The 27,084-nt window shown below is 37.4% G+C and overlaps 1 protein-coding gene across 2 annotated transcripts in view; it reads right to left on the reverse strand.

Annotated features, from left to right (window-relative positions):
- PRKCE (protein kinase C epsilon) overlaps positions 1-27,084 on the reverse strand; it is a 286,207-nt gene that overhangs the window by 9,278 nt on the left and 249,845 nt on the right. The window contains exons 12-15 of one of the 2 annotated variants that reach the window (XM_039697892.1): positions 18,823-18,961; positions 16,325-16,513; positions 11,981-12,127; positions 4,267-4,296 (exon numbers count right to left, since the gene is read on the reverse strand). In XM_039697892.1, coding sequence (XP_039553826.1) covers positions 4,282-4,296; positions 11,981-12,127; positions 16,325-16,513; positions 18,823-18,961 — 490 coding nt within the window. In that variant the 3' untranslated portion in view covers positions 4,267-4,281. The remainder of the gene's footprint in view (positions 1-4,266; positions 4,297-11,980; positions 12,128-16,324; positions 16,514-18,822; positions 18,962-27,084) is intronic. The other variant, XM_039697891.1, reaches the window with a different exon arrangement.

Genomic DNA, 27,084 nt, shown 5'->3' on the forward strand with positions numbered 1-27,084 from the left:
TCGTGTTCCTCTTCTCAGGCCTTGCTTCCATTAGGACTCAATTGTGACACACAGCTATTGCACATTAGCTATGCTATGGCAGAATGCATTTTTTGAAGAGAAAAAATTGCAGGGAAAGAGTGCCAACTTCTGAATTCCTACACTATGCCTTCCCCTTAAGGCAGGCTTCTTTGAGAGATTTACCCTCATGAGAAACCATTTCATATTTCTTCTTGGGAAGGGGAGGAAAGACAAGAAGAGAAAGTAATGGACTGTCATATGAAAATACCCTTCACCTGCACAGTGTGATTCCTATTGCAAACCTTATGATCTACTCTGCAATGCAGATTTTATATGTGTGTATCTCTAACTCACATTATACTGGCAAGCTTCCATTGATATCCAGCTGCTCTAAGGCTTCATGTCACCTTCCCTCTTCACCTTCCCTCTTACATCCTGGCACACATCCAAGATTAGCCCATTTTCTGTTGTAAAGGTGTCGTTCTCCTGAAACTGCATTTCTATCACTGTTATAGCAGAGTGACAGGAATCAGGGCTGGTGCATCTGTGACTATGAGCTGAACCACCTGCTGGTGAGTCCTCAAATACACATGTAGGAGCCTTTTGGCCTTCCTGATCCCGGGCACTTTGGCACAAAGGACTATCCAGACAACGGAGCTGACTTGCAAAGCAGAGGAAAAAGTGAGGCAGGTTGGTAAGTCTAGGGCACATATTCCTAGAATTTCAGTGGCTTCCAGGAGACATCTGCAAAACCACTGGCAAAGTTATCCAAATATAGATTAACTGTGCACTGAGGCATTTGACCAGATATATTCTATAAAATAACAATAAATTTATTTTACTTTCCATTCTTTAAGCAATCACAAAGACAAGGAATAAATTAAGGAGACTGTGATGTTGGTAAATCGATGAATGATGTAATGAAATATTTCAAGACACTCTATGTATCCTGAATAAATACTGTCTGACTTTCCAACATTTTATTTTGCTTGTAGTCACCTACACATTTCTTTACAGAAAAGTACCACATTATAGAAGCCTTCCTGACAGTGACATGAAATTACATAGTAGTATCTTGTGATTCTGAGCCCTCCTCTATCAAGGAGCATTGACATGTGCATTGTGAGGCTGGATGCAAAAAAAAAATAAATCACAGCTTGAAAGGTGTGACACCACCTATAGTGGGAGCAAAATTCCAAGACTCAATCACAGACTAAAATAGTCTGCATTACAGGCCATACAGTAGGAATGCTACACAGTTTTTGGTAAGAATACCTACATTTCTGGAAATTTATACTCTTTGATACTCTAGCTAATTAGTTTGATGTGGGGGATGCATATGACAGGCTTTCATACAGCAAAATGGTATAGCAGGTTTTAACTAAGACAAATGTAAAACAACTACAAAATGATGGTTTATTGCTAAGACCTTTGAATTGTTAGAGATTATATTTTCAAGTGTAATGATTATTTTTAAGCTTTTACAAAAACAGAGCAAAATAAAGATGTATGTGACTTTAGAAAACAACTGAGGATGCTGATTTTTTTTTTAACTAATGCACATACAGATCATAGGCTAAATAAAAGGTATTGTAGGATTATGCATGAATGCCTATTACTTATGCCTCTCAATACATCTTCTTTCCACCTTTCTTCCAGACCCTGTAACTGCCATTTTTAGAACACAGTTTTATTCAAAGAGCACAGCATGACATAGCAGAGTTTGTAGTGACATGCTTGGTTTTGCTACTGATTTGCTTTGAGCTTGAGTAATTTTCTCTTCATCATTCATCTAGTTTTCTTCCTATTTTTGGTCTCCAATAGGTGGGCTGTGATGCCTCTGTCACTGTCTAAAATCTCCTGACTGTCTTTCACTTAGGTGGCTTTTTGCACAGTGGGATACCCATCTTGCTGGGAATTTAAGCTGCTACTGCAGACATGACAGCAAAAACTCAATCCCCCTTTTTTCTTGTTCTTGTCAAATATAATCACAGTCTTCCAAAGAGTCACGGGCAGTCATGGTCTTCAAATCCTTCTTTTCCGTACTCCAGAATTAAGCCAAGAGAGCTGCTGTTCTGTAGGTCCTTCACAAAAGTGATTATGGCATGCAAGGAACAAGATCTGTGCTTAAGGTTTTTTCAAGTGTTTAGACTTGAGTGTTCCTCTCATCCCGTGGGATTTAAGCATGTGACATCTGGAGTATGCTGTTGAGAGGAGCAGTACAAGGCCTGTGCCTCCCCAGTAACAAAATCCCTTATGCCAGCACAGCAGCATAACAAGAGGAAAGCAGCAGCTAATGAAGTGCTAGGACTCCTTACCATGTAAAGGTGTCTTCCCTGTCCTGCTGCTGTAGACAAGTAGCTACACATCAGCTGCTTCAGTCCTTCCTCTGCCTAGCAGTGCATATGTCAAAGGAATTAAGTTTTGCACTAGTATGCTGAGCTGGGAACACACATCCTGATTAATTTTTGCTGCCCATTTTGGGTGAACACCCTAGTAAGACCTAATGCTTGCATTAGCATAGTGTACTGCTAGTACAGAAAGTTCTGCATGAGAAATAAACCCAAAGCCAAAGCTCTTTTTATACTCAATGTTTACTGGACTCCAGCTGGGATGGGACTAGTCAGAAAAGGCCAGTCATGATTTTTTTTTTATAAATTCAACCTTCTGATAAAGAGCCAGATGCTACTGCTTCTCGATCACCTGGTGTTTTTCCACTGGCTTTTACTGACATCAGGAACAGGCCCAACCCAGGAATATTACATATTATCTACATTAATATAAAAATAAAATATTTCTGTGTGAATTCTTGAGAATGTACACAAGAATGCAAGTGAACGTAATAAGATTATTTCACTTAATGGTTTAAATAACTTCATGGAAATTGCACTGGAGATTAAAGCAGTCAGAAAGTGAAACAGAATTATTGTTTTTCAGGGGAAGCCCAAAAGGAAAGCACTGTACACTCTGGTTTCTTATCACTCTATCCCAAAGGGCATCACTTAACAATGTACACTTAACAGATGGTTATATGGACTTAATTATCCAGTATGAAAATATTTTAGTGCTATAAAAGCGGGACTTAAGAAAACCAAACAAATACTGATGGATCCCCAGTAGAATCAAAAGAAGCATAACAAAAATTGTTTAACTTATAAATATTTGGAACCTTCAGTGCTGGGAAGTAGCTTTCAAACTTCCGTAATTCTAGTGTTATAGTAATCACATCTAAAAACAGCTGCTGGAGGCATTGACACTGAAGATAATTAAAAAAAAAACAAAATCAGACTAACTGAATAAGAAATTCTGGGAAAACAAAACGTTGTACATTAAAAAAAAACAACCAACACTGAAATCCCTTAAAAATATCAGCTCACTTCTGATTTCTCTAAGATCCACACAGGCTCCTCAAAAGCTATATACTTACATCTTGGGCAAACTTAGAGGTTGCACAAAGTGCAAAGATAGTTGAAGCTTAGAAATCCAAGGTCTTTTACTTTGTTGAGGGAAGAGGCAGGAGTGTTCCAGACTTCTCTGTCCTGCCCAGCCACTGGACTGATTGGTCCAAGCTACACTGCAGGCATAACTATGGTACTATTTGTTGTTCACAGCTGCCTGCAGCAGGCTCAGCTGAGATCTTGAACTTCATTGCCTGAAAACAACCAATACTTCTCAATCAGCAGCCACCTGGCTAGCACTTAAACCCAGCAGCAGAAAAGTATGACTTCTAGGAACCATCCAAAATTCAATATTCTGATTCATGATACCCTGTGACAGGGGCAGCATGCAGAAGAAGTGTAGGAGTTCCACCATTATAACTGTCACTAACAAAAAGTCTGTCTCAAAAGTCCACATCCATTTTTCTTTAGTTTTTTTAAAGGATGTATGTTAACCATTTTGAGAGTCTACCCCATTTCTAAACATTTTTTAAAACATCAATATTAATAAATGCACTGTCACTCTCAGAAGAAAGCCCACAGTTTTCCTATGCCTGAAATGTCTGCAGCAAGTGGGAAATACATCATGTTCAATGTGTAATAATGGTACATGAGGGTCTGAGGTCTCAAGATCACTCCCCAGTGTCTAAGCAGTAACATTTCATGCAAAGGCATGCAGTATAGCCCCTTGCGTGCCCATCTGCTAAATGCTCATTGCCATGCACTGATGACTGAATGGAAATATATTATGAAACTGAAGGGACACCTCAAGGTTATTAGGCCTAAAAGTGGACCTACCTTGACATTTTCCCCATATTGAAGGCCTTACCTTAAAGAGGGACATTCACACTGAAGCAAACTTGAAAAGAGAGAACATTTATACAAAAAGAAATTTACTTGGCCTGTAATTTCCTATGTTCCTTGTGGTGCTATTGAATGATACTGCATTTTACAGGATTTCTTCCCCACAGCGTAAAGGCAAAGTCATAATTCTGCATGGATGATGATACAATCTATTGTCACAAAAAAGTAGAGGTGTGCCAAAGAACCCCCACCAAAACAGTATCATGACTTCCCAACACTAGGTTAAAAATCCCTCATTAAAAAGTAAAAAAATCTTTGCCTGTTATCACTCATGTACAAAAATGAATCTGCAATTATAGCACTTATGTTTCAGGCTAACATACTGGAAAGTTTTCTCCAGAAACGTGGTCCCTCTTTAAGGATTCCAGCCGTATTTCACAGTAAGCAGATGGTTGCTGCAGCAATTTGTACACACACCTCTCTAATTGAAAACATTTTTCAGGAGCCATTCAGTGCAGCACCTACCCAAGGGGCAGGTCTGCCTGTTTGCCTGTGCAAACAGCCCAGCTGACTCTCCAGAGGTGCTGATTTGTATTTGCTACTTATTACCCAGCTTCCAAACACTGTGGGCATCCAGCTTCTCATTCAGTCATAGGCAAAGGATTGCCAAAATTTTGCCAGTTTTTCACTCATTCAGGGGAGGGGGAAAAGAAAATTAATGGTGCTCAGTGACTCCAGTTGTAACCCATAATCATTGGCTACGACTAGAATTTCATATTTGGGAATGACTTTATTTCAAACCTTTGCTGCAGTGCAAAACTGAAAGAGGACACATTGCTGGCATCCTTAAGTCAAGACTTAACAAGGGACTTCAGGTTCTCAAAGGAAACTACACACAGACAATGTGGCTCAGATAGTGATAACTAAGGGGGGAGGGACTTCGACAATGATTTATCATTATCTTAGAGTTACTGGAGCTGAGAAGGGTGCAAATTGAGGCTGAGAGGAAATCTGCTAACACTGAGGTCTGGTATAGTATAAGAACACTCTTCCAAGGGAAGTCCTAAGCATTCAGTCAATTTAAAAGCAGGCTGATCTTTAGCACTTGTTTTTTGACATTTCTCAGTCATATTTTTTCACTGGCCCTAAACTTTGCCTGTGATTATAACAGAGGGGAAATCAAAGTGAGAAAAGATTAGGTGATGCAGCCTGGGCCACATAATGAGGTTCTAGAAAATCTGGTGGAGGTACTGGTATATCTTGCAATTCTTGGGTCTCTGGTTGTAGCTGCCTGATCAGCTCTTTAAGAAATCAGAACTGAAGAAGGAACATATAACCATTCAACACATATTCTCAGTGATGTAACAATAGAAATTGAAGAGGCTGCAAAATGAAGGGAGGCATATTAGATGAATAGGCCAGCAGCAGCTGTTGTTCCATAGTGCAAGATACAGTTCTGCAATAGTCTATCCCATTCATTTTTTCTCTAATTCTCTTGAGGAAAGTGAGCTTTTAGAATGGAAATGAAAAATTATTAATTAATTGACAAAATTAAAATAATGCATTATTCTGTGAAAGCTGCATGTTGACAGTGAATCATTGTAATATGATTATTTTGTTAACTTCATCTCCATAAAGCCATACTATGAATGGATTGCCACAGGCACTGATAAAGCTATTAGTGATGAAACTTTGGCTTAATTGCTAGAAAGAAATACATATGACAAACATCTGTTTTACCAGGCTTTGTATTACCCTTTCACTGAGAGTTCTTCAGCTTTTTCATCTTGAGGACATCTTAGACAGTGTCTCAAATTTTCCCAACCCTGACATCAGCAACAGGGTAGATGAAAGAGGCAGGTCTGTCTGTTGGCATGCACATTTGCAAGGGTTGACAGTGAAAACTCAGTCTGGAAGGACAGGAGTGTGCATGTAGTGAGACTGTCCTTGCTGCACAGTACCTAAGAGCTTCCTCTGTGTTACAGCTCCTTGCAGCATATGCAAACAAGAAATAGGTTTTACTCTGCTGGTCTAATTCTACAGACCAAGAAATAGGAGAGTGGTTTTACTCTGCTGGTCTAATTCTACAGAAATCAAAAAGAAAGCCCTCAGAGGGCTGGAGCATGTCTGCAAGGAAAGGCAAAGAGAGCTGGGGCTATTAAGCCTGGAGAAGAGAAGACTCCAGGGAGACACTATATTGTGGACTTTCAATACTTAAAGGAGGCTTAAAAAATGAAGAGGACAAACTTTTTAGGAGGGCCTGTTGCCATAGGACAGGGAGTAATAATTTTAAACTGAAAGAGGGTAGATATCAACTAGTTATAAGAAAGAAATTGCTTACAATGAGGACAGTGAAACACTGAACAGGTTGCTCAGATTGGTGAGAGATGCCCCATTCCTGGAAACATTCAAGGCAGCTGGGACATGGCTCTGAGCACCTGATATGGTAGATTAGGCTCGCTGCAGAGGGGTTGGACTAGATGACATTTAAAGGTCCTTTACAACCCACGTTATTCTATGATTCTATTAAATTGATGCTCACTGACTTCAGCCAAATGAGTAACAAATTTTAGGCAGTAGTTTTCCTTTACCTCTGGCAAGAACTGCACATCTTTTTGCCAGTTGTGCACTTGTTTCTGGGCTTTTTTTGCTGGCTGATTTTGCTGACATGTCAGCAGGCCACAGGTTTACTCTGGAAAGCTTTCAGCTGACCAGCTGTGCTCTCAGAAATGGCACAAAATATTTATTGCATGGAACTAGAACTATAAAATTAATCAATACACATTAAAAGCAAAGCAGTGACTTGCTTCAATTACTGTTTTTAATGCATAGTTTGTATTTGGTATGGATAGACAGAATCATCCAATCATGCCACCAAGCAGGATCTACTCCACTTACCACCACATCAATAACTTAGGTAAGAAATTGATCTACTTCACCATTGTTTTAATTTTTAAGATGGCAAATGCAGTTTGAACATGGAAATAAGCAACTCAACCAAGCCAGGAATATAGGCATGGAAACAAAGGTGGGGAGCAGAGAATTACTGAATTCTATCAAGGTCTTCATGGTTTTTTAGCAATAAATTATGTTGCAAACCATAGCCTGGCCTTATGGCTACCGATCATGGAAATTTCATACTCCAAAAGGAATAAAATTTTAGGAAGAATACATGCGAAAAAAATCTCAACAGAGGAATGAAATGCCTCAAAGTGTTTTCTGTCTCACAACCGTTGCTTGGGAGAAAAGGTATCTGTCTCCACTAAAATGGTACTTTTTGCATATGCAATTACATATTCACAAATGCATTCAGGGATGAATAATATTATTCAGAAATGTTCAAGACACGCTGTGAAGCTCTAAGAATTAGGTTTTAAGAACAGTAGAAATTATCTTCAAAAGACACTGCAAGGTCACTGTAGTTTAGATGCAACCAGTATTTTCTGTCTAGCTGCTCAAAAGTTTGCTTGATTTCTAACATACATACTCCAGAGGTATGACTTTTTTTCTATACTAGCTTAACATTTAGAATAGGTCTACATGGAACAACATTTATTTATTTATTTATTTATTCATATACATGCACATATGTAAAATAAATTTTACCACTGAAAAGCCTTATGATCCTAGATTTATGAGAAGAGTTGGCAGATAACATGCATCACAGGACTAAGCCCCAGTGCATTTTATCCCCTCTGTATTCTCTATTCCAAGTCATTAACTGCAGAAGCAAACACCCTTCCCAGCAGGTTTCAGAGCCACCAAATCTGCTTCCACCGTCTCTACCTGGGACAGCCTAGGGTGGCACTTCTGTCACTGTTTAGCAATCTAAACCTCAGCTATTTTTATGAGTTCTCTGTTCAGGGCACTCTTGCAAGCTTTCAAAAAACATCAGTTTTTCAAAGTCCTTCTGGTAATTTCCACTCTAATGCTGGACACAGGAAGAAATTTCAGCTTCCAAAGCATCATTAGAATAATCAAATCATATACAAACTAGAAAGACATTAATGGTATATTTCTGGTATAATAAGGAATATAATTACATCCATCCACTGTGTGTATGAGATTTAAAAAACCCAAACAAATGAACAACAAAAACCTTTAAAAGTTTGGCTAATAAATATCCATGCAATTTTTTTTTCCAAGCACAGTTGAAAAATTCAGGCTTAAGGCTGGCAGAGCTGAAGTGACATACCTGAACCATGGAGAAGCACAGTACCATGTAATGTAGCTCCTCAGAAAATTTATTACGGCAGAGAAAGGATGGTAGGTAAGAGAAAAGCAAGCCATTTGTGCTAATCAAGGAACTCGTGTGTTTTGAGAAGAGTGAGGCAGAACAGAAGCAAGGCTTTTTCCATAATACCACCTCCATGACCTCCCTTGGCAGATTATTCCATTGTCTGATGGGACCTCAGTGTTTTACCATTTTCCCTAATGACTTTACTGGTTTAATGTCATCACTTTACATTGCCTGGAGCTCATTTGAACACATCTTATGTACTGTTTTATTTTGAAAGTGTTTATGATATAATCATAAATATTCCCCCCTTAGTCATCTTACTGGTTGGTCAGAAAATAGAAGACTACCTGTGTAAATATATGCATTCTTGTATGTGCATGCAAAACTAAATTTAAATGCACAGATGACTCAATATGCATTGTACACTTTTTCCCCAACACTCACATATCACATGCAAGAATGTCTATTTTCTGACTAGTAATCTGGCCTCTCTTTTCATAGATCTTTTCACAGAACTAGGCCCTCCTCAACACAAGATTAAAATGTTTTTAATCCTCTCTTAACATTAAAGTCACTTTTAAATAATCAGCAGCCTTTTATTAATACTAAAAGATGTTAAAAACCATAAAATGTTCCAAACACAGGTATTAGTTATGTTTTTTTCCATAGTCATTCCACTGCTATGGAACAGTTACATTTGTTAATCTGAATCAATGAATCTCAAATGCTACACTCACAACTGAATTTAGAGAAGAACTCTCTATGACGGTTTTAAAGTAAATCATATTTCATTAGTGTTCACCTTCTTCCCTCTTCTCACAATTTTTCAAAGTGAGTGCAATCTGGTCTAGCTTGGCAAGTATACAAAACTGCCTTTATAGCACTTGAAATTTACTGCCCTAAATTTCTTTGCCATTTCTGAAGTTGAATAATTAATAATTATATTTCACATAATGAATTAATATATGAATTATTATATAATTAATAATTATATTTCAAAGTGTGAACTTCTCTCCAGCCTAGATCTATATCACATCTAACTTTCCAAGTAATACATCATTCAGTTTTAAGAGGACAAATAAAAATTTCAGGTATGACCTTGCTCAAAGATTGCTATATAACAATAAAATCCAAACAACTGTAAAATTTATATACTTGGCACAAAATAGCTGATGGATCATAAATGTATAAGGTATGCTCAAAGTTATCATTAAAAGCTGATAGGACCCATTCACTGGGGAAGATACCTTAGAGAGTGCAGACTGAGAACACAAAAATAGTAAGATGCTTGTAACACAGAGTACATAATCCAAGCATACAGAACTACTAGACTGCAGGAATCAAATCTGGTAGAATAAAGAAACTTGGTATATACAACATAGAATTAGTATGAAAATCCAACATTAGAGAAGTAGCCTAAAGAAAAATGACCAGAAGTGTAAATAAGGATGTATAAAATCACCCTAACAATTATTAAGGAGCAAAGAGCTGTCCTAAAATTAAACAATTTTCAGACTACTTTGAAAATCTGCAACCACTACTGAAACTGAACTATTCAACTAAAATACCACTGAAGAAAGCAGAAAAGACAAAAAGGAACAAAACAACAGGAATTAATGGAATAGGATTGGCTTTACAATATAACAGCAGTGAAATAATTACCAGAAAGAGAAAGAAACTCCACTGAGAAGGCAGAAGGCATTTATTTCAGCAATGAAGAAAAACACCTGATATATGAAATGCCTCCTGACTTTTAAGGACTGCCACAGTGGGAGTACTAACAAAAATAATAAAAGCTTCAAAAAACACCTATCATCATAGGAACTATGCATCTTGATCATGAAAGGAAAACAGCCAATAAACAGACTAGATGAAAGGAAACTGGAAATTAGATGCAGGCATAAAGTGAAAATAATTTTGCAATAGTTCATCATGACTTGAAATTCTGATGAATATTGAGCAAAGCAACAAAAATTAAGGTGAGATGAAAGGCCAGATTATTGTGAAAACAAGAAAAGAGCTACACAAACACAACTCAGCTGAACACAGACTTTGTTCAAGTGCAGCTGAGAGCTTTGGAACCTGACTGGAAAGCAGCCGGAGTACTAAATAGGCTTCAGAAAGGTAGTAAAGGAGTTAATTTGGGGTTTACACTTCCTGCAGCAGCGCAGAGGCTTGTACATCAGCTCAGGCAGCAGCTGCAAGCTTGCCACACCTCCAGAGAGGAGCTGGGCAGCAGGGTAAGGGACGGGCTGCACCCCCAGGGTGGGGTCTGCCTGCACATAGGGCATTGGATGGTTCCCATTCTCCAAAACATTAAGAAAACCTTCCTCATGTGACAACACTGTACCTTATTATTACTCCTAGAAAAGCTTCATAAGGCCTTTTAATCACAGCTGTCAAGACCTCTGGGCTTTTTCTGCACAGCTACAGAGAGGGAGATTTCCCCAAGAGTGGATTCAGAGGAGCTGCCTCAGGCTCCTGTTCTGGATGGTCAGCCCACATTCACCATCTACACGAGGAATTTGGGGAAATGCATCTCACTGGACTCAAAGTAAAGGCATTACATGTAAAATACAGCAATTCTTCAAAAACAGAGGGGACTTCCTCACCTCTGAACTTAATTCAGCATTCAGAGTTGAGAACTAGGGTTTTTATTTTGCTAATTTGTCTTGCTTTTTGGTTTTTTTAATACCTTTGTAAACTATTGAAAGAAAGAAACAAACGAGAACCTTGACCATATTCACAGGAAATCAAACATTGTAATCAGGAATGTGTGAAATCAAAAGATGCAAATCAGTCTCAGAGGATTTATCATAAAGCTAACCTTTTGCAGTGTGTAAGCACAAAAGTAACCACATTCATTCTGTGACATTTGGTTAACTGTAAGTATTTTCATCCAGAGAAAAACCAGAATAAAATATTTTTGCATGGCCTTCGTATTTTCTGCAGGTGGGGCTGTTCTTAACAGATTTTTATTTCTTTAAAATAGAAATACTTGGTTATTATCCAGGAAAATGTTAGTACATAAATTTATCTAATCATAATATGTGTTTCTTTTCCCCAAGAAGCTGTTTTTTCAAGTTTCTTTACTTAAAATATTATTCCTTATAAATTCTTGTCTGTGTTTTACTACAAAATCCAGTGGCCATCAGCAACGCAGAACTGTAGAGTTCACACAGAAAGTATAGACAGCATATATCAACTGAAATAATATTTTCTGGCTATGGCATCTTTGAGAACACAGAATATAATTAAAACGGTGCTTTGAACTCTCTCATGGTTTATGTGGATGAACATGAACATTTTTCTGTGCATTATATTTATTCCTGACACTTACCTTCACAGAAGCAATGACAAAGAAATCTTCTCAGTGCCATTTTATGTTACTATTTCAGCCCTCAAAACATTGCATCAGGTAATCTCATTTCTCAGAAAAGCCAACAAGTAGAATTGCCAAACCAAGTTTTCTCTGAATGTTATACAAACTGTTACTTACAATCCGAGGTTTGAAGGGTGGCTTGATTTTCCTTTGTTCTAGAAGAACCCAGTCGATCTCCTTGAAAAATGGATGCTGCTTAATCGCATCTTCCCCGTTCTGTGACGCCACACAACCAAGTCGCTTGTTGGGATTTTTTGTCATGAACTACAGGGTGGAGAGGGAAAGGAGGGAAAAGTTAAAATATGAATGGCAGTACCTGGAAATAATTTTTTGCTCAATTACACACAGTAATTCTTAAAGCCAAGTTTTTAAAGATAGTCCCCTTTCAGAAGGTTATTTCTTCTGGCACTCCATATTTCAGAGGTTTCAGCCAAACCATAGGATTCAGAGACTCCAAACTGTGAATTCATTGCAGGAAACCCTTTCACTTTATTGTTGAGAGCTCTTAATTTCATCTGACTGGGAGTGTTAAAGGACTAGATTCTCTTTCAGCATACCTACTTCCAGCTTCAGCCAAAAATACTAAAGGGAAGAAGGACGATCTTAAACCCTCTAGAGACAGACTGATCAGTACCTGCAGAAAGCTTCACTTGAGAATGGGAAGTTATGTCATGTCCCCCATGACATAACTCACACATTCTCTTTCATTTTTAGTACATGATTAGTGTCAGTGACTGGAATTAACTGGTCTCCTCTGGTGTGGTAATTTATAAACTTCTCATGTTTAAACTATTACTCTTCCTGCCAGAAAAAAGCTGTACAAGTGGCATAAGACTTTGATATCAACTGATGGCAGCTCATAATAATTTACTTGATTTTTCTCTGTTATTTTTCCTTCTTTTATTAGCAATTGCTTACTAATTTCCTAACTTGTGTGGACACAGAATCCTTGCAATTCAAGTAGGAATGAATGCTGTTCTTATAAACACAATCACATTATAGAATTAGCTCAATAGCTTGGCTATAACTTCATATTCAGCCATTATATAACATTTTTAAATTTAGAAAAAGTGTACAAAGTAAAAAAAAAGTAATAATAGTTCAGTGTCTTTTCAACCTATGTATCACATTATACTATGCTTCTGTGGAAAAAAACCCCAAACCACAGAATAAAATAAATTATTGTAATGCATGCCCTTGCTTTAGTACTCCAGATAAGTAGCTACTTAAGCCCTTAGAATGGTTTTAGATATCTAGATCAACTATCCACAGAATATCCTTGCTGTCATTTTAAAGGTATAACATAGATCACCAAGGCAATTCTGTCTGTGGTCTCTGACATACATGCCATTCTGAAGATGATCCTTCTCTTTGGTCTTGAGTTCGACTGCTCTGCAAGTTCTTTTGCAAGTGGGCAAGTAATATCTAAACTACAGGCAATTTTTTCTATGAGCAGGAGAAAGAAAGGTTTTGAAAGGATTACTGTGCTTTGGTGAGGTCTCTTGAAAAACCACAAAATGCATTCCTACATTCCTCTGCTTTATTTCATCTCCAGGACTGGAGTGAGCAGGCCAGGAACCGGCAGCCACATGTATTGCAGAAATAGAACATGGAAACTATAGGATGCACTTTTTGTACCATATAATCCAGGTATCAAAGAAGTAAAATATGACCCTAGTATCTGCCATGCTTTATCTTTGTTTTAAACTGGAGACAAGGAATTTGGACATGTAACTTTTTAAGAAGCCCAGGACATGACAATGTGATTAGACAGTCCAGTTTAGTGCTGTATTTCAAAAACTTCATGAAACTGTGAAATGGATGATGAAAGAGAATGTATTTTAAGAATGAGTACTTAAACAAAAATATCACACGCATATATGAAGAAAAAATACCAAACTTCTAAAGCAGACATTTAGTTGCATTAATTTAATCCCTTTCTATTTCTGAAGCAAAAGCTGACATTTATTCCTTGTTTTTCACCAGCATCAACACTGATGCAACTGGCAGGACAGACACAGCTGTTAACTGCACTCTGCTGAAGAGATGATTGCAAATGGAGCTGACAGCCATAGCTATAAACCTTTTCATGGCTATGGCAGGAACCTCCTTTTCTGAAAGAAGCCTTTTAGGATCAGCATTCCTACTGACTTAAGTGATAACAGGACAAAATGCTGCTTAAGGCCTGAATCAAGGATCATTAGGCTCCCCAAATTTTGCTTCTTGAAATAAATCACACAGCTTAAAAACAGAGTTCTGCTTCTGTAGCCAGAGACTGTCATCCCAGTACACAGGGAACACACACTGTGTGGAGACAACATCTCTCCACTGCTTGGGAAGAAGCAGAGAGCCAATTTCAATGAAGAATTGTTTTCCTTACTACACAGGAAAGAATTTAAATAGCAATTCCTGTCAATTCACAGAAACAGGACTAATAAGCTATGTGGATTTTCATGAGATAAGCAACACGCTGCCTTGTAATACTGAGCTTTATCATCCTCAGTGTTTTGATGGAAATAACAGGAAAACTGTTTATTCAGAAAATAGGACAACATCACCACTTAATACAAGAGAATGTTCTTATTAAACTTTCCTTACATGGTGTTTGAAGTGTAAAAATACACAGTTTCAAAAGACTAAAATTCATGTGTCAAAGCACAATGTGAGGAAACAAAGTGCTCCAAAGTTAATCCCTTGCTACCATTCAGCAGTAAAATACATAGACGCCTCTTTCTTTCCGCTGTTTTTCCTGTTCTTCATATGGGAGAGTATCAGATGAAGAACACAAGTTTCAAACAGGTTTCACACCATACATTCGTAGGCAGCAGGTTGCTAATCCTAAGGAAATGTGTTTTATTTATGGTGTTAATTGTCCATTAAATTGTATAAATTGATGCCCAAAAGGCTATGACTACAACAAGATACAAGTCACCATTCCTACTATCAAAATGTAGATCCAGGAAAACAGTCTCAGAAAATTCTGTAAAAAAGTGAGCTTTAAAAGAAAATTCCCAGGACTCCAATGAAAATCAGATGTAGGTATGAAAATTGACAACCACCCTTAATTTACAATGTGCCAAAATAACCCGAGCCCTGGATGTAAGCTCGAATTATACAGCTCAAGTCCATATATTTTAATTGCTGAAGCAAAATAATCAAAGGGTCTGGAAACAGAAATGGATTCATGGAAGTATCATGTGAGCTAACAAACATAGTCAGAAAGCTATATGGAGGAAGTATTAGTAAATAACTACCAGCAGTAAAAAATCCTCCATCTTCTCACTACAGTGAATGTAGCAAAAGAGATACTTCAACAAACACTTCTGAGAGGTTAACTTTGACTTCTGCTTTGAATCACTGCTAGAGCATCTCTCTTCCTCAGCTAGAAGAGCCTGAAGACATTTTCATTAGGAGATCAAGATGAGAATTTCTGCAGAATGTGCTCTCCACTGGTGTTAAAATCACAATTTATGTTTTATACACAATTTAAAAATAACACTGTATGAAGATCTCTGCAGGATTTTACATTATCAGCTGCCTTCTTAATTGAAAGTCTCCCTTACTCCAGATGCTGAAAGAAAATTATATAGAAAGGCAGAAATTTTCCAGTTTCAAAGACAGTGGAAAAATGGAATAAATAATAACCAAGTTATTTTTTTAAGCCAAAAATCCTTCTCAGGTTTTTGCCAATTATGGGGATTGGCATACTGCTTCTGTATTGTTTTGCTTTCAATTTTAGGATTACACTAGCACAGAAGAAAGAATTTATGTCAGTGTCATTCATAGTAATGAATGACTTCATAAACCTGACTTTATAAAGCTAGTTTAAAAACTGAATTTGCCCAGTGGTATATATTGGCTGATTAAACAAATTGTGGCATTTGGTGACACAAGTTGCTGTCAAGTCACCACTCATACTGAAAAATCCCAATGAGAACAGAAACAATCACCCCAAAGTAAGACTGCTTATCATGTGAACTATAAAATAGAACATGCAGCTGTAAATAAAGGGCTTTCAACCCATCTTGATGACAGGGGAAAAGCAGCAAATAGACAGGAAATTTTGTAAGCGGGTTAAATAAAAAACATTGTTTCTTTAATTATGTAGTGCTTCTCCCACTCTAGTGATGGGAGTATATGGCATATAAAGTGTCAAAGTGATAGCACAGTTTTAGCTGGTTGGGTTTTCCCTGAAACATGAATCTGCAGTACACAGATTTATACAGTGTACAACTGCGTGGAATACAAACATTCTGTTCCTTTCCCACAAGCAGTGTAATTTATCCAAGGCCCCATTATCCTAACAGTGGCACTTTGAACTGTGCTTGAACTCCCAGTGGTGACTGCTCTCAACAACTTTCAGCAAATTCAATTTTAATCAAGGAAAAAACCCAACAAACCAACTGCCCAAAAACCCATGAGGAGGAGGAGGAGGAGGAAGGCAAGTAATGGAAGACTCACTGCTTTTAAAATGCTGACAGCCTCTTTACTGAGCCAAACTGGATACAATACATCATCATGAAGGATGGATTCAAAGAGATCATCTTCATTGTCAGCTTCAAAGGGGGGTTGTCCAGCCATCATTTCATACATGAGAACACCCAGAGCCCACCAGTCCACGGACGGACCGTACTCTAGCTCCTGGAGGATCTAGCATAGAAAAAGAGATTGGATTGAAGAGACAAGTGAGGCAACTGTCTCAGCTGCACCTTTGCTGTTTCAACATGATATAGCCCTTCTATGCCCCAGTGCCTAAGCAGGACTGGATCACACACTGATTTCAGTAACAGCAGGCAGGGTTTCTTACCCAGGCAATTTGCTCTAACACAGCTAAGTGTCAATGAGATGTTGTTCTCAGAAGTACTGAGAGTTTATCAGTCCCCTGAGTAAATAACTATGCTTGTGAGCAAAAGAGCTGCATATCCTTCCAAGCTGTTTAAATCAGGTCACACTATAGAGGAAAAAAGATCACATATACAAAACAGACTGGTGGAAAATGTGAAACATTTCCTTGTCTCTATCTTGAACAAAACAAACTTAACCAGCTTCTAATGCTGCACAGAGATCATCTGAGAGATTTATTCTTGTCCTTTAGGTAGGGCTGAAGGAAGCCAAAAGTATTTTTGTTCAAGTTCCTTTACAGCATTAAACCACTGTACAATACATGGCTGTAGAATTCACTTTAATTGCACTTGCTTTCAGGAAAAACTGGCTACAACTTCTCATGTGGCACAAGTTCAACCTTGTAGCAAATACCTTCAGCGGCAAGTAATAGTTTAGCACATGGAGTTTTATAGTAGCAAATGGTGTTACAGAACTACTGTTGTACCAGGAACAAGTTTAATTCTTGTCTCCTTTTCACATGAAAGAAGCTTGCAGTTTGGCTGCACTGGTTCAGCACGACAGGGAACCAGGGAAAGGAGAGTGGGCGCCTGCTTAAGGTGAAGCTGGCTGCCTTAAAATGCCTTGGAATGGTAACATATCCACCAGATCCTTACACAACACTACACAGTGCAGTGAGAAATCCTGTAGTGAACTGCTTGGGCTTAGTGCTGTAGCTGGGAATCAAGACAATATAAAACCAAATTCAGTCTTAACATAAAAACAGAAATGAGTTCAACATTTGGATATACAGGTCTGGATCCCATTCACATTGCTCATTGAAAGAAAATTATATTTTATAACCATCAAATACAGAAAATAAGATGTATACTTTTAATGTCTTGTGGGAACTCTTTGGAAATCAGATACTACTAAAGAAAAGGAAATTAAAACATATCACCATGATGTAAGAGAAATAGAAGCAGGAGCTAAACTTCTGCAATTAAGATGACGAATTGGAAGCCTCAGTAAAAGTTCCTGGGTTCTTACTGCTTTATTTTCGGTAATAATTTTCAAAGAATTTGTCAAAGGACTCAATTAGTATACAGAATCAGAAAAAAATTCATACACAGCCCCAACTACCGCACTGGTATTTATTTTCTTTTAATGCTGGAATACTTTTCAGACTCCGTAAGACACACATTTATGTAATGTTAATTTCAAGATGATTCACACCTTATCAATTGTGCTACTGAAGTTGGACAGCCATGAACACTAACAATATGGATTTATGATTTATTGACTCTAAGGAATAATAAAGAACATTTTTTCTCACTGTGAATTTATGTTTGATGAAAGACAAATCAACAACACCTTTCCATTAAACCTGAGCATTCAAGTGGAAAGATGCACAGGTTACTAACTCAACTGAGCAGACAGAGTCTGTCTAGCAGAATAACTGTTCAATAGTGGCTCTCAATTTTAGGCACTTTGAAATGCACCTCATAATACTAAAATCGAGGATATTTAAAAACCACACTACTCTCAGCTATTTATTTTATCCAATTAACATCTTGAAATGTTGCCAACTAATATACAGCATTTATATCTAGTTTCCATCTTTCTGTGCAAGTCTATGAAGTAGCACAGGCATAGTATCTTTCACTCACAGATATTTTAGAGAAAGGAAAAAAAGATATATTTCCACAAAGGCTGTAGTCAAAATAATACCAAACACATGGCTTCTTCTGTATGAACATGTTCTTTTAAACCTCACTAAAAAATAAAAACATTTTTATAACTACTTAAGATTACTAAGATTGCAAAACTCAGTTGCATCTAGCACCTTAAAGACTGGTAAAAATCATCATACTGATGCTAATTCAGAAATGAGCAAATTGAGAAGAATAACTAGTTTCAAGAAATAAATACTAGAAAAACCATTCCTACCATCAAGGAATAGTGCTTGTGAGCAGTGAAGTAACCATTTTCTGCAAGACAACCTAAGCACAACTGTAGCACAATCTAGTCTGCATCTTAAATGTTTTCATATGCATGTAAAGAGTGTCTAAAATTACACATGTAACAGTCTGATGAATAAGAATATCCGTACTCTTAATGCACTGCAAAAAAAATACCTCTGGAGCTATATAGTCAGGTGTGCCACAAAACGTCGTGGTGGTCACTCCATTCAGAATCCCTTCTTTGCACATCCCAAAGTCAGCCAGTTTACAGTGGCCTTCTGCATCCAGAAGAATATTGTCCAGTTTCAGGTCCCTGAAATACAAAGGTCTCAAATTAAATCAACTCTCAAATTTTGATCATGTGCTCTTAAATTTCATAATAAACGATGGAATTTGACAAATAAATGAGAAACACCACTGAGAATCTGTCCTTCACTGTGTGTGCATGAAAAGTTGGTAGCAGTCACTAAATAAACCTAAAGGCAATAAAATAAAGAAGCAGGCAATTACAAGCATTTTGTAAGACTAAGCTTTTACTCTCTTTAGCTGCATGAAAGCACAGCTTTTATGTATTCAAGGCAGCATCAGAAAAGTTTGGGAAAGATCTCAGTTTCTTGTTTCCTACAGATCTATCATTCTGTCAGTCTGAAATAGGTCATTGAAGTCATTCCCTTTTTCCATTAGCACTAAGCAAGGAGTACCAATTTATCCATACTCTAGTGTATAGGTTCAGTGAATAGGTATTTTTAGACTTGGATTACTCTGAATTTGATTTTAATGTATAGTAGCAATTCAAAGTTCAGATTGCCATGAGAAGGATGAAAAACAACATTCCCATCCTTGGGAGCACTGTTTCTGTGGCTTAAGCCTGCTCAAAAATAATTTCACAGGAATATTTTGTATTCATTGTTAAACAACATATCTTAGTCGCTGTTTCTGATCATACAAATGTCTTTGTGACAAAACTACACAATTGTCTGCTTATAAAATTGGGTCAGGTCAAAAAAAGGTTGAGAAAAGGATATCCACCTTTCCTGTCCTGCCCTCTGCATATTTTCTAAATATACCATTGATGGTTAATACATGCTCCAACACAATGGATGCTAGGTACCATTTAACTTACCTGCCACTAGTCATAACAAATGGATCTGGAAAGTCAGTGCATAAAAGATTTTTCATCTACATGAACAGCTCTCCTCCCCCACCCCCAGGGAAAACCTCTTCATCATGTAGACAAAATAACATAAATATAAAACAAAGGGTGTGTAAAAAGAATATTTGCTTTTTATATTTCTGTCTAGGCTTTTAGGTGTCTCTGATATATATTAAAGATACATAGTATATTTAGATATAAAATAGATACATATATATAATATATATATTGTATTGTATGTATGAATACATAGAGAGGTGAGAATCAAAAGCAGAATACATGTTTTTAGGTGACTTTGTCAACACTTTCTGATCAGAATTCTTTTTTCTGGAATAATTACACAATTTTTTCTGGAATAATTACACAAATTTCCTTAGGTTGAATTGATGAAAAAAAAAATTGATGAAAAAATAGTGTGTGTGTAGGCAAGTTATAAATCAGAGAAGAAGAAAAAAATCCCATGCCAGCCTCTGTAAGTGAATTTCACTCCAAAAGCCTATGAAAAGATGAGGTTTTTTTTGCAAAAATCCATTATGCCAACAAATTTGACCTGAGTGAGAGATGAGAAGACTTCACCTTACTCAGAGAATTTCTTCCAGAGAAATGTCTCCTTGTCAGATCCCAGCCTTCAGAACCACAGGCACCAAACATGGTGGAAGCATTTATGCACATTAATTGGTTAAATAGCCCTTTCAAGGCTGAAGTATGTTAAAGAGTTTTTGTAGATGTGTCAAAGGCTAGGACACATCTACAGTGTCCCAGGCAGTATGTTGGGATTTCCCCAGAAATGGTCTTTTCTGCTTCTCATACCAATTTCAGTAGATGGATTTTAGTTTGCTGGGTTTTTTTTTTCTTTTCACACTTGTTAAATATTTTTTAACATGCTGGCCCATATGTTCCTCAGGCAGGTACACAGGCCAACATAAAAATCAGCTGTTTCTGGGACACAGTGGACTTGCCACCAAGGTCTGCATAATCATTCCACATCTGCAATGATGCATCCACAAAGCATATACTGGGAAGTACTGGAGAACTTACTGTGTGTGTAGAGATAGATTGTGTTACGTACATGTTACAAAGTGGTTCGTGTGTGTAAAACAAGTCTAAAACAGCAAATCTAAAACAAGTGTAAAACAGCAAAGTCATATTTACCTCAGTAACAGTAAAAGCACTGTCTCCTACACAAACTAGCTTTGTCAGATATGGTTTGTGTGGCTGAAGTATACTCTGGCTGTAGAAATGTTTATTGCAATCAATATCCCCTACATCACGCTTGGCTATCTCTGGATCAGCTACACTGCTCTAGCAGGTCCTCAGTGGTCACCCAGGTATGGCCTCTTGGAGCAGACTGCATATTTTTTCCTTCCATAAGGTCATTCATTTCAGCAGTTCCTAAACAATCCAAGATCCGGCTGGCTGCCACATAACCCCCTACGTATAACCATTTAAACCCTCAAGTAACCACCTCTTCCTACCTCTGGAAAGTGATTTGCCAGAATTGTCCAACATAATGCCAGGGCAAACAGATATCAACAGCTCTGTGTCCCTCCCACAGGAGAAGAAACAAAACAAAGATCGAAGAAACAAAACAAAGATCCCTGTTTCAAAAATCATATGCCTTCCCAAAACTGCTCCTTCAGTGAATTACAAGTGCTACAATAAAAAGATCTGCATTCAAACAGGACTATAGAAACATCAAATAGAATGTGATCATCAGGGTAAAGCTCTTGCAGATTGAAGAAGGAAACAAGATTGTAGCTGTAGCTTTTAACTTTCCAAGTGCAGTGTTATCTTGGATGTTCTTTAATTAAGGAAGAATACAAGCCATATTTCAAGAAGTCAAGATGTTCAGATAAAGAAATCAAAGGATAATTATATTTGATGTAATCTTGGAACCATTTACAGCCACCATCACAACAGACTGTTAGAAAGAAGTCATAATACATATAATTATGATAAGAACTGAAGAAATTCGAGAAGCTCTTTAGAAAAATGGATCCACTTTATTAAATGTTTTAAGTATTAAGTGTTTATGAGAAGACTCTAAAATTTTGTCTTAACTCTGATTGCAGGACTTCCCCGTGCAGGAAGGTGATGCACTGGAGTTGTCAGGACCTAGAATCATTTAACTTTAATTTAATGCCATCCATATGGTAGCCATGAACTTGAATAGAGATATAGTCAATAATCCAGGAAACTCCTAAGCTAAGACAAACCTCAAGAGCAATAAAACACTAAGGCATCACATAATGGATAAAGACAAGTTACTCACTATTCTCTTTATTTCCTTAAGGATTTTTATAAGACACAGAAATTAGCAATAACATTTTAACTTGACAGTGGAAAAGCAGAATAAACAAACTGAGCCAAGAAAAAACTAGGAAGAGTCTAATTATTAAATTCTGACTACCTGTAAGGAGTGACAATGAAATTTTAAGCCTAACTGTAAAAGCACAAGTCAATTTAACTTTTTTACCATTTACCAAACTATAATCTTACTTGACAGAAGAAAAACATCTGGGACCCCTTTATCAAGCCAAAACAATGCAGTGAAGCCTTTAAGCCTCTTCAAAACTCTACTGAAGGCACTGAGGAGATCAGCTTCATTACTCACGCAATAATGAAATGTAATATCAGTAGATTTGTGTTATCACAAAGTGCACCAGAGTTTCAAAAGAAATTTGGAAGAGGCTAAAACAACAGCAGTATGACTCCTGTCAAAGTACATATGGGAGGTTAAAAGGTAAGCTGGGAGTCTGCCAAAGTGGCAAATTCACGGCTAGCCCACAAGATTGTCATTGTCCATAAAAGTGCTTGCACCAAAAATCATTCTGTCGGTTTACAGTTGCCAGATTAAAAAAAAAAAGCCAGAAAAAACCTCCCCAAACCAAAAAACCTCACCAAATCCCTCTAATTCTGCAACTTTGGAAAAAGAAATCTTAGTTAACTAAGTTGATATCAGAGTAGGAATAGATAATGTGCTATTTAATACCTCACAAGAACAAAAACCCCAACAACCAAAGCATGTGAGAAAAGGAAACAAATGAAAAAGTAAGCAAAAAGAGTTGTCAGGAAAGCTTGTCTTTCCAGAGCAGCAGCCTCACTGAAAAAAATTAAAACTTTAACTTTTAGACCTGTATTTCCCCAGAACCATTCCAAGAAACAACCAGCTCTCCTACTCCTGCAAAAGTAAAGTACACGGCCATATCTGGAATGTAAAACAATCTTCTGTACAGATTGTTCCATTCTGGTCCATTCTGTCTTTTATTTCTTTCCTGGATTTAGTGCCAGTTGTCTACCTCTGAATCAGAACATACCAAATAATACAGTGTCAGATAGCTCAGTGACAAAGGTCTATTAAATTCTTCTTTTTCTCATTTTGCATTCTCTTTGTAGCAAGTAAGAAAGTCATCTGTGTCTGACAAGATGAATTCCTACAACCTGAGTAATTAATTACATGCAACTGCAATCAACCTAACCAGTTAAGCCAGGAGAATGCTCAGATTTCTTGAATGCAGCAATGCTACATTAAGCTGTTTCTCTCCTTTGTTTTTTTGCCAAGATACTTTGTAGAGTCACTTCAGTTGACTTGGGCAGTCATTGCATGAAATGTTGTGGGTTGTTTTTTTTTTTCCTTTTCTTTTTTTTTGGAGGGGGAGCAGGTTTTGTTCTGAGAAAGCTTTAAACAGAAATTTAAGCCTCAGTCTCTACTTCTGCATACCTGCCAGCATCACAATCATCTCAGAAGCTGGAATGACTGGCGGTGTCTCAAGAAAGAATCAGGATTATGAGTTATGCTTGTGCAAGTTGGAACAGAAGAGCGGGCTGACTATGGGTAATCTGTGTGAAAACTTTTGTAACCCTCACTTCTTCCTCCACACGCGAGCGCCATGCGACGCTGAGTGCCTTGGCTTCCTCCAAAGGCTCAGTAGATGAGTATTTCATAGGACTGGGTTCTTACAGTCTGAATCCCACCAGCAGCCAGAGACATAAGCATCTTATGTGAGTGGCACTGTGTGCCACAAATGTAATTTACATGACACGCCATTTTCTTGTTGAAAGTAAGGCAGTTAAATAATCAAGGTGGGATTGGACCAGCAAAATCAGAAAGTCTGCCAAACATTACTAACAGTAGCCTTTCAACACAGTAAACAGCAGTGACTAAATAAATACATATTTGAAGAACAGGATCAAGCAGCTGAGAAATGTGATCACAAGCTGGCAAGCAACCACTTTTAAGTGGCCGCTTTACCACTTCTACTCTGACTCTTGATTGAGCAATGTTTCACAGAATTAAGCATAATAATTATTATGTACCCATAACAACATTGGAAGCAGGAATATTTATTTATAAGGTAAAAGTTAAATGAAGGATTGTATCTTACTAAACATCTATAAAACATCAGAATTCAGAAAGATTTGAAAGCAACAAAGCCTAAAGTACAGAACTACAGAACAACCACTTTTTTTTGGTGACTTTCAACTGCAATACAGGCTTTCAATCGTGTATTTGAAATCACTGCCATTGTTCCCCTGCATGGGAAAATCACATCCTCTCTGCAGGCTTTAAATAGACAAACTATTCACACAAGAAACCACAGAAGGTAGAAAGGAAACTTCCTACAACAACATGGAAAATCATCCGAATCGTTCTCTAGTTACTAGTGTTACTGAAATTCATAACTAAAGACAATATGATCATCATAGCAATTAGAAATTTCAACAAGATGATTTTTTAATCTGTTTAATTAAGGTAAGACTTTTACATTCCTAAAATTACTTTCTTAGTTATTCAGCGATATCCAAGTTGCTTTTGAGACAAAGATGCTCACCTACATGGTCTCTCATGTACTCAGCATAAATTTCTTCTTTGATGTCCTCAAAATACTGATAACTGATGTATTAGGTTACAATTCTAAGCAAGACGAAATTGTATATGGAACTAGTCAGAAAACATAAAGGAAAGTCAAAAATTTTAAAGTTCTGATATGAGCTTCTTTAGTGATTAGATCTCACCAACTTAATCTCAGTTTCCATACATAAACAGAACAGGACAGATATATAGGGGATTGTACTTCCAGAGTGGATTCTTTTGTTGTCCTAAGTATTTTAGACACAACCCATCAGCAAGACTGTTTTTCCCCTCAGCAACAGATGAGAGATAAATGGGAAAATTCAAACCATATCTACGAAGAAAACACAAACTAATAATACTTTTTTCCCCATTTGAAAATCTCTAGGGGAAAGAAGGAGCCCATACTTTCTGAGGTTAGCCCATACTTACTGAGCATAAATGGGCAGTAATTGCAGTGTCATTGGGTATTAGGATCTACCAGTCACCTCCTTTATCTATGGAGAAAAAATAGGGGACACACTGGATTGTTCATGCTTGTGAGTGAATTCATGGCAGTAGAGCAGTTTGTGTTAGCAGAGAGGAAGTAGGGGGATACCTGAGTGAGACTAACAGTGAGAAAAAGATGGTTCTGCTGTTTTTGTTGTTGTAGGTTATCTCAGTTTTGCCTGTGATTAACCAAAAGTCAATTGGAATTTTTCTGCTTTGTTTTTATGTTGATCCATTAAGTAATTACCTAATTTAGGATACACAGTTTTTGATATTGTTACATTACTTGATATCATCAAAGAATAAAGATAACATATAACACAAACACTGTAGTAGAGTCGTACTCAGTAATATACAGAAAAATCTGCTGTGCACACTTGAAAACTGCTATTTTCCAGTGTCAAGTCTGGAATAAAGTGAATCCACCTTATTCTGATGTGTACCATTGTGCATAATTGCTAATGGCAGATGCATTATGCCAGACTTGGTTTCAAATAAAGCCAGAGATAATATAATTCATTTTCCTTGAAGAAAACAGTGATAGTTCAGACAGCAGGCTAGACATAAATGGGAAATGTTGACTTTTAATGTGACCATAGTGACATTCTCTTGTCAGGAATGATTACTTTAAAAAACACACACGTTTACTTTCCTTATATAACACAACATCCACCACCTTGCCATTTGCACCAATGATTTGTGGACTCAGGGGTGGCAGAGATGGGAGGAGGGATGTAGCAAAAGCCAGTTTGCTATCTACCCACCAAAGACATCAGAGGGAGATGAACACACGATCACTGCCTATGGCTCTGTAAGCCCCCATTACTGCAAGGCAAAAGTGAGGCTTGCAGATGCATAACATCATCTCTCCAGCAGTGCCCACCATTGAGAAATCTTTCAGGTCAGCAAGGTCCCAAAATAGAAAAGAAGGCTGTATGTATTACATGGTCCTAACAGCTTACTGACGTCTTAATGACATATTGGACAAAGGTTTAATATTCATTTCCAGCAGTTTAAGGAAACCAATGACTTTTACAATAGCAGAAAAAAAAAATTCTTTAAAATAATTTCTTTATATGGCTTTCTACTGGCTTTGACCATAACTTTATTACAATTCTCGGTAGCAGCTTAGGACATTACTGTGCCTGATTTGCTTATCTTATTATGCTGGGTTTCCTTTAAATAATGTGCAGGCAAATAAATATATTGTACTTAACAACTTTCCTTTGTATGACTTTTCCTTTCTTATTATTTTCACATTTTTATTTGTGAACCTAAGTGAAATAAGTACAAGTTCAAATATGCATTATGTAAATCATTCTCTAAAATTGGCTAAGCATAGAAGGGAGTGGTCTCTATTTCTCTTTCAAGAGAAGGTTGCCTTAGCATTCACATCATGTTACTTTATAAACCTCATCCTTCATGACTCCCACACCTGGGAATGCAACAATTTTTCCATGGGTCTGAGATAGGAATGTGATATAGCACTACAATGCTGCCTCTTGATTATCTTACTGCCAAAAACTCGATTTAGACAAGCTTTTTTGTAGGATCCCAGTGGCAACTCTCCCTTCCCATGGCCCACAGACCTGGAATTCTTGTACCAAATAAGAATTGCCACAAATGGACCTGGCTTCACATTAAGCCTACTGCATAGGATGAACAACCTTCCTCAGAAACTTGAAGTTAAATTAGATACCAATTTATTTTCCCATTTTGTAAGCCTCTTTGAGATTTTACAAACCCTTTGTGCTTTTTGTGAAAGTGAGGTAAACTGCCCCAGCCTGGTGCTCCAGCCAGGGACTGGCTCTGCATGGGGGCTGAGCTGCCTGCATGTCCTGGTCCTCCCACACCCTGCTGAGCATCCCAACAACATTAAGGCTACCAGTAGTTTCCTCAGGGACCTTCTTCTTTTGTTCTCACTCTCTCTACTTCAGTTTAA

This window comes from Passer montanus, unplaced genomic scaffold (genome assembly GCF_014805655.1).
Source record: "Passer montanus isolate IOZ18808 unplaced genomic scaffold, ASM1480565v1 scaffold12, whole genome shotgun sequence".
In the NCBI taxonomy this organism is placed as follows: Eukaryota; Metazoa; Chordata; class Aves; order Passeriformes; family Passeridae; genus Passer; species Passer montanus.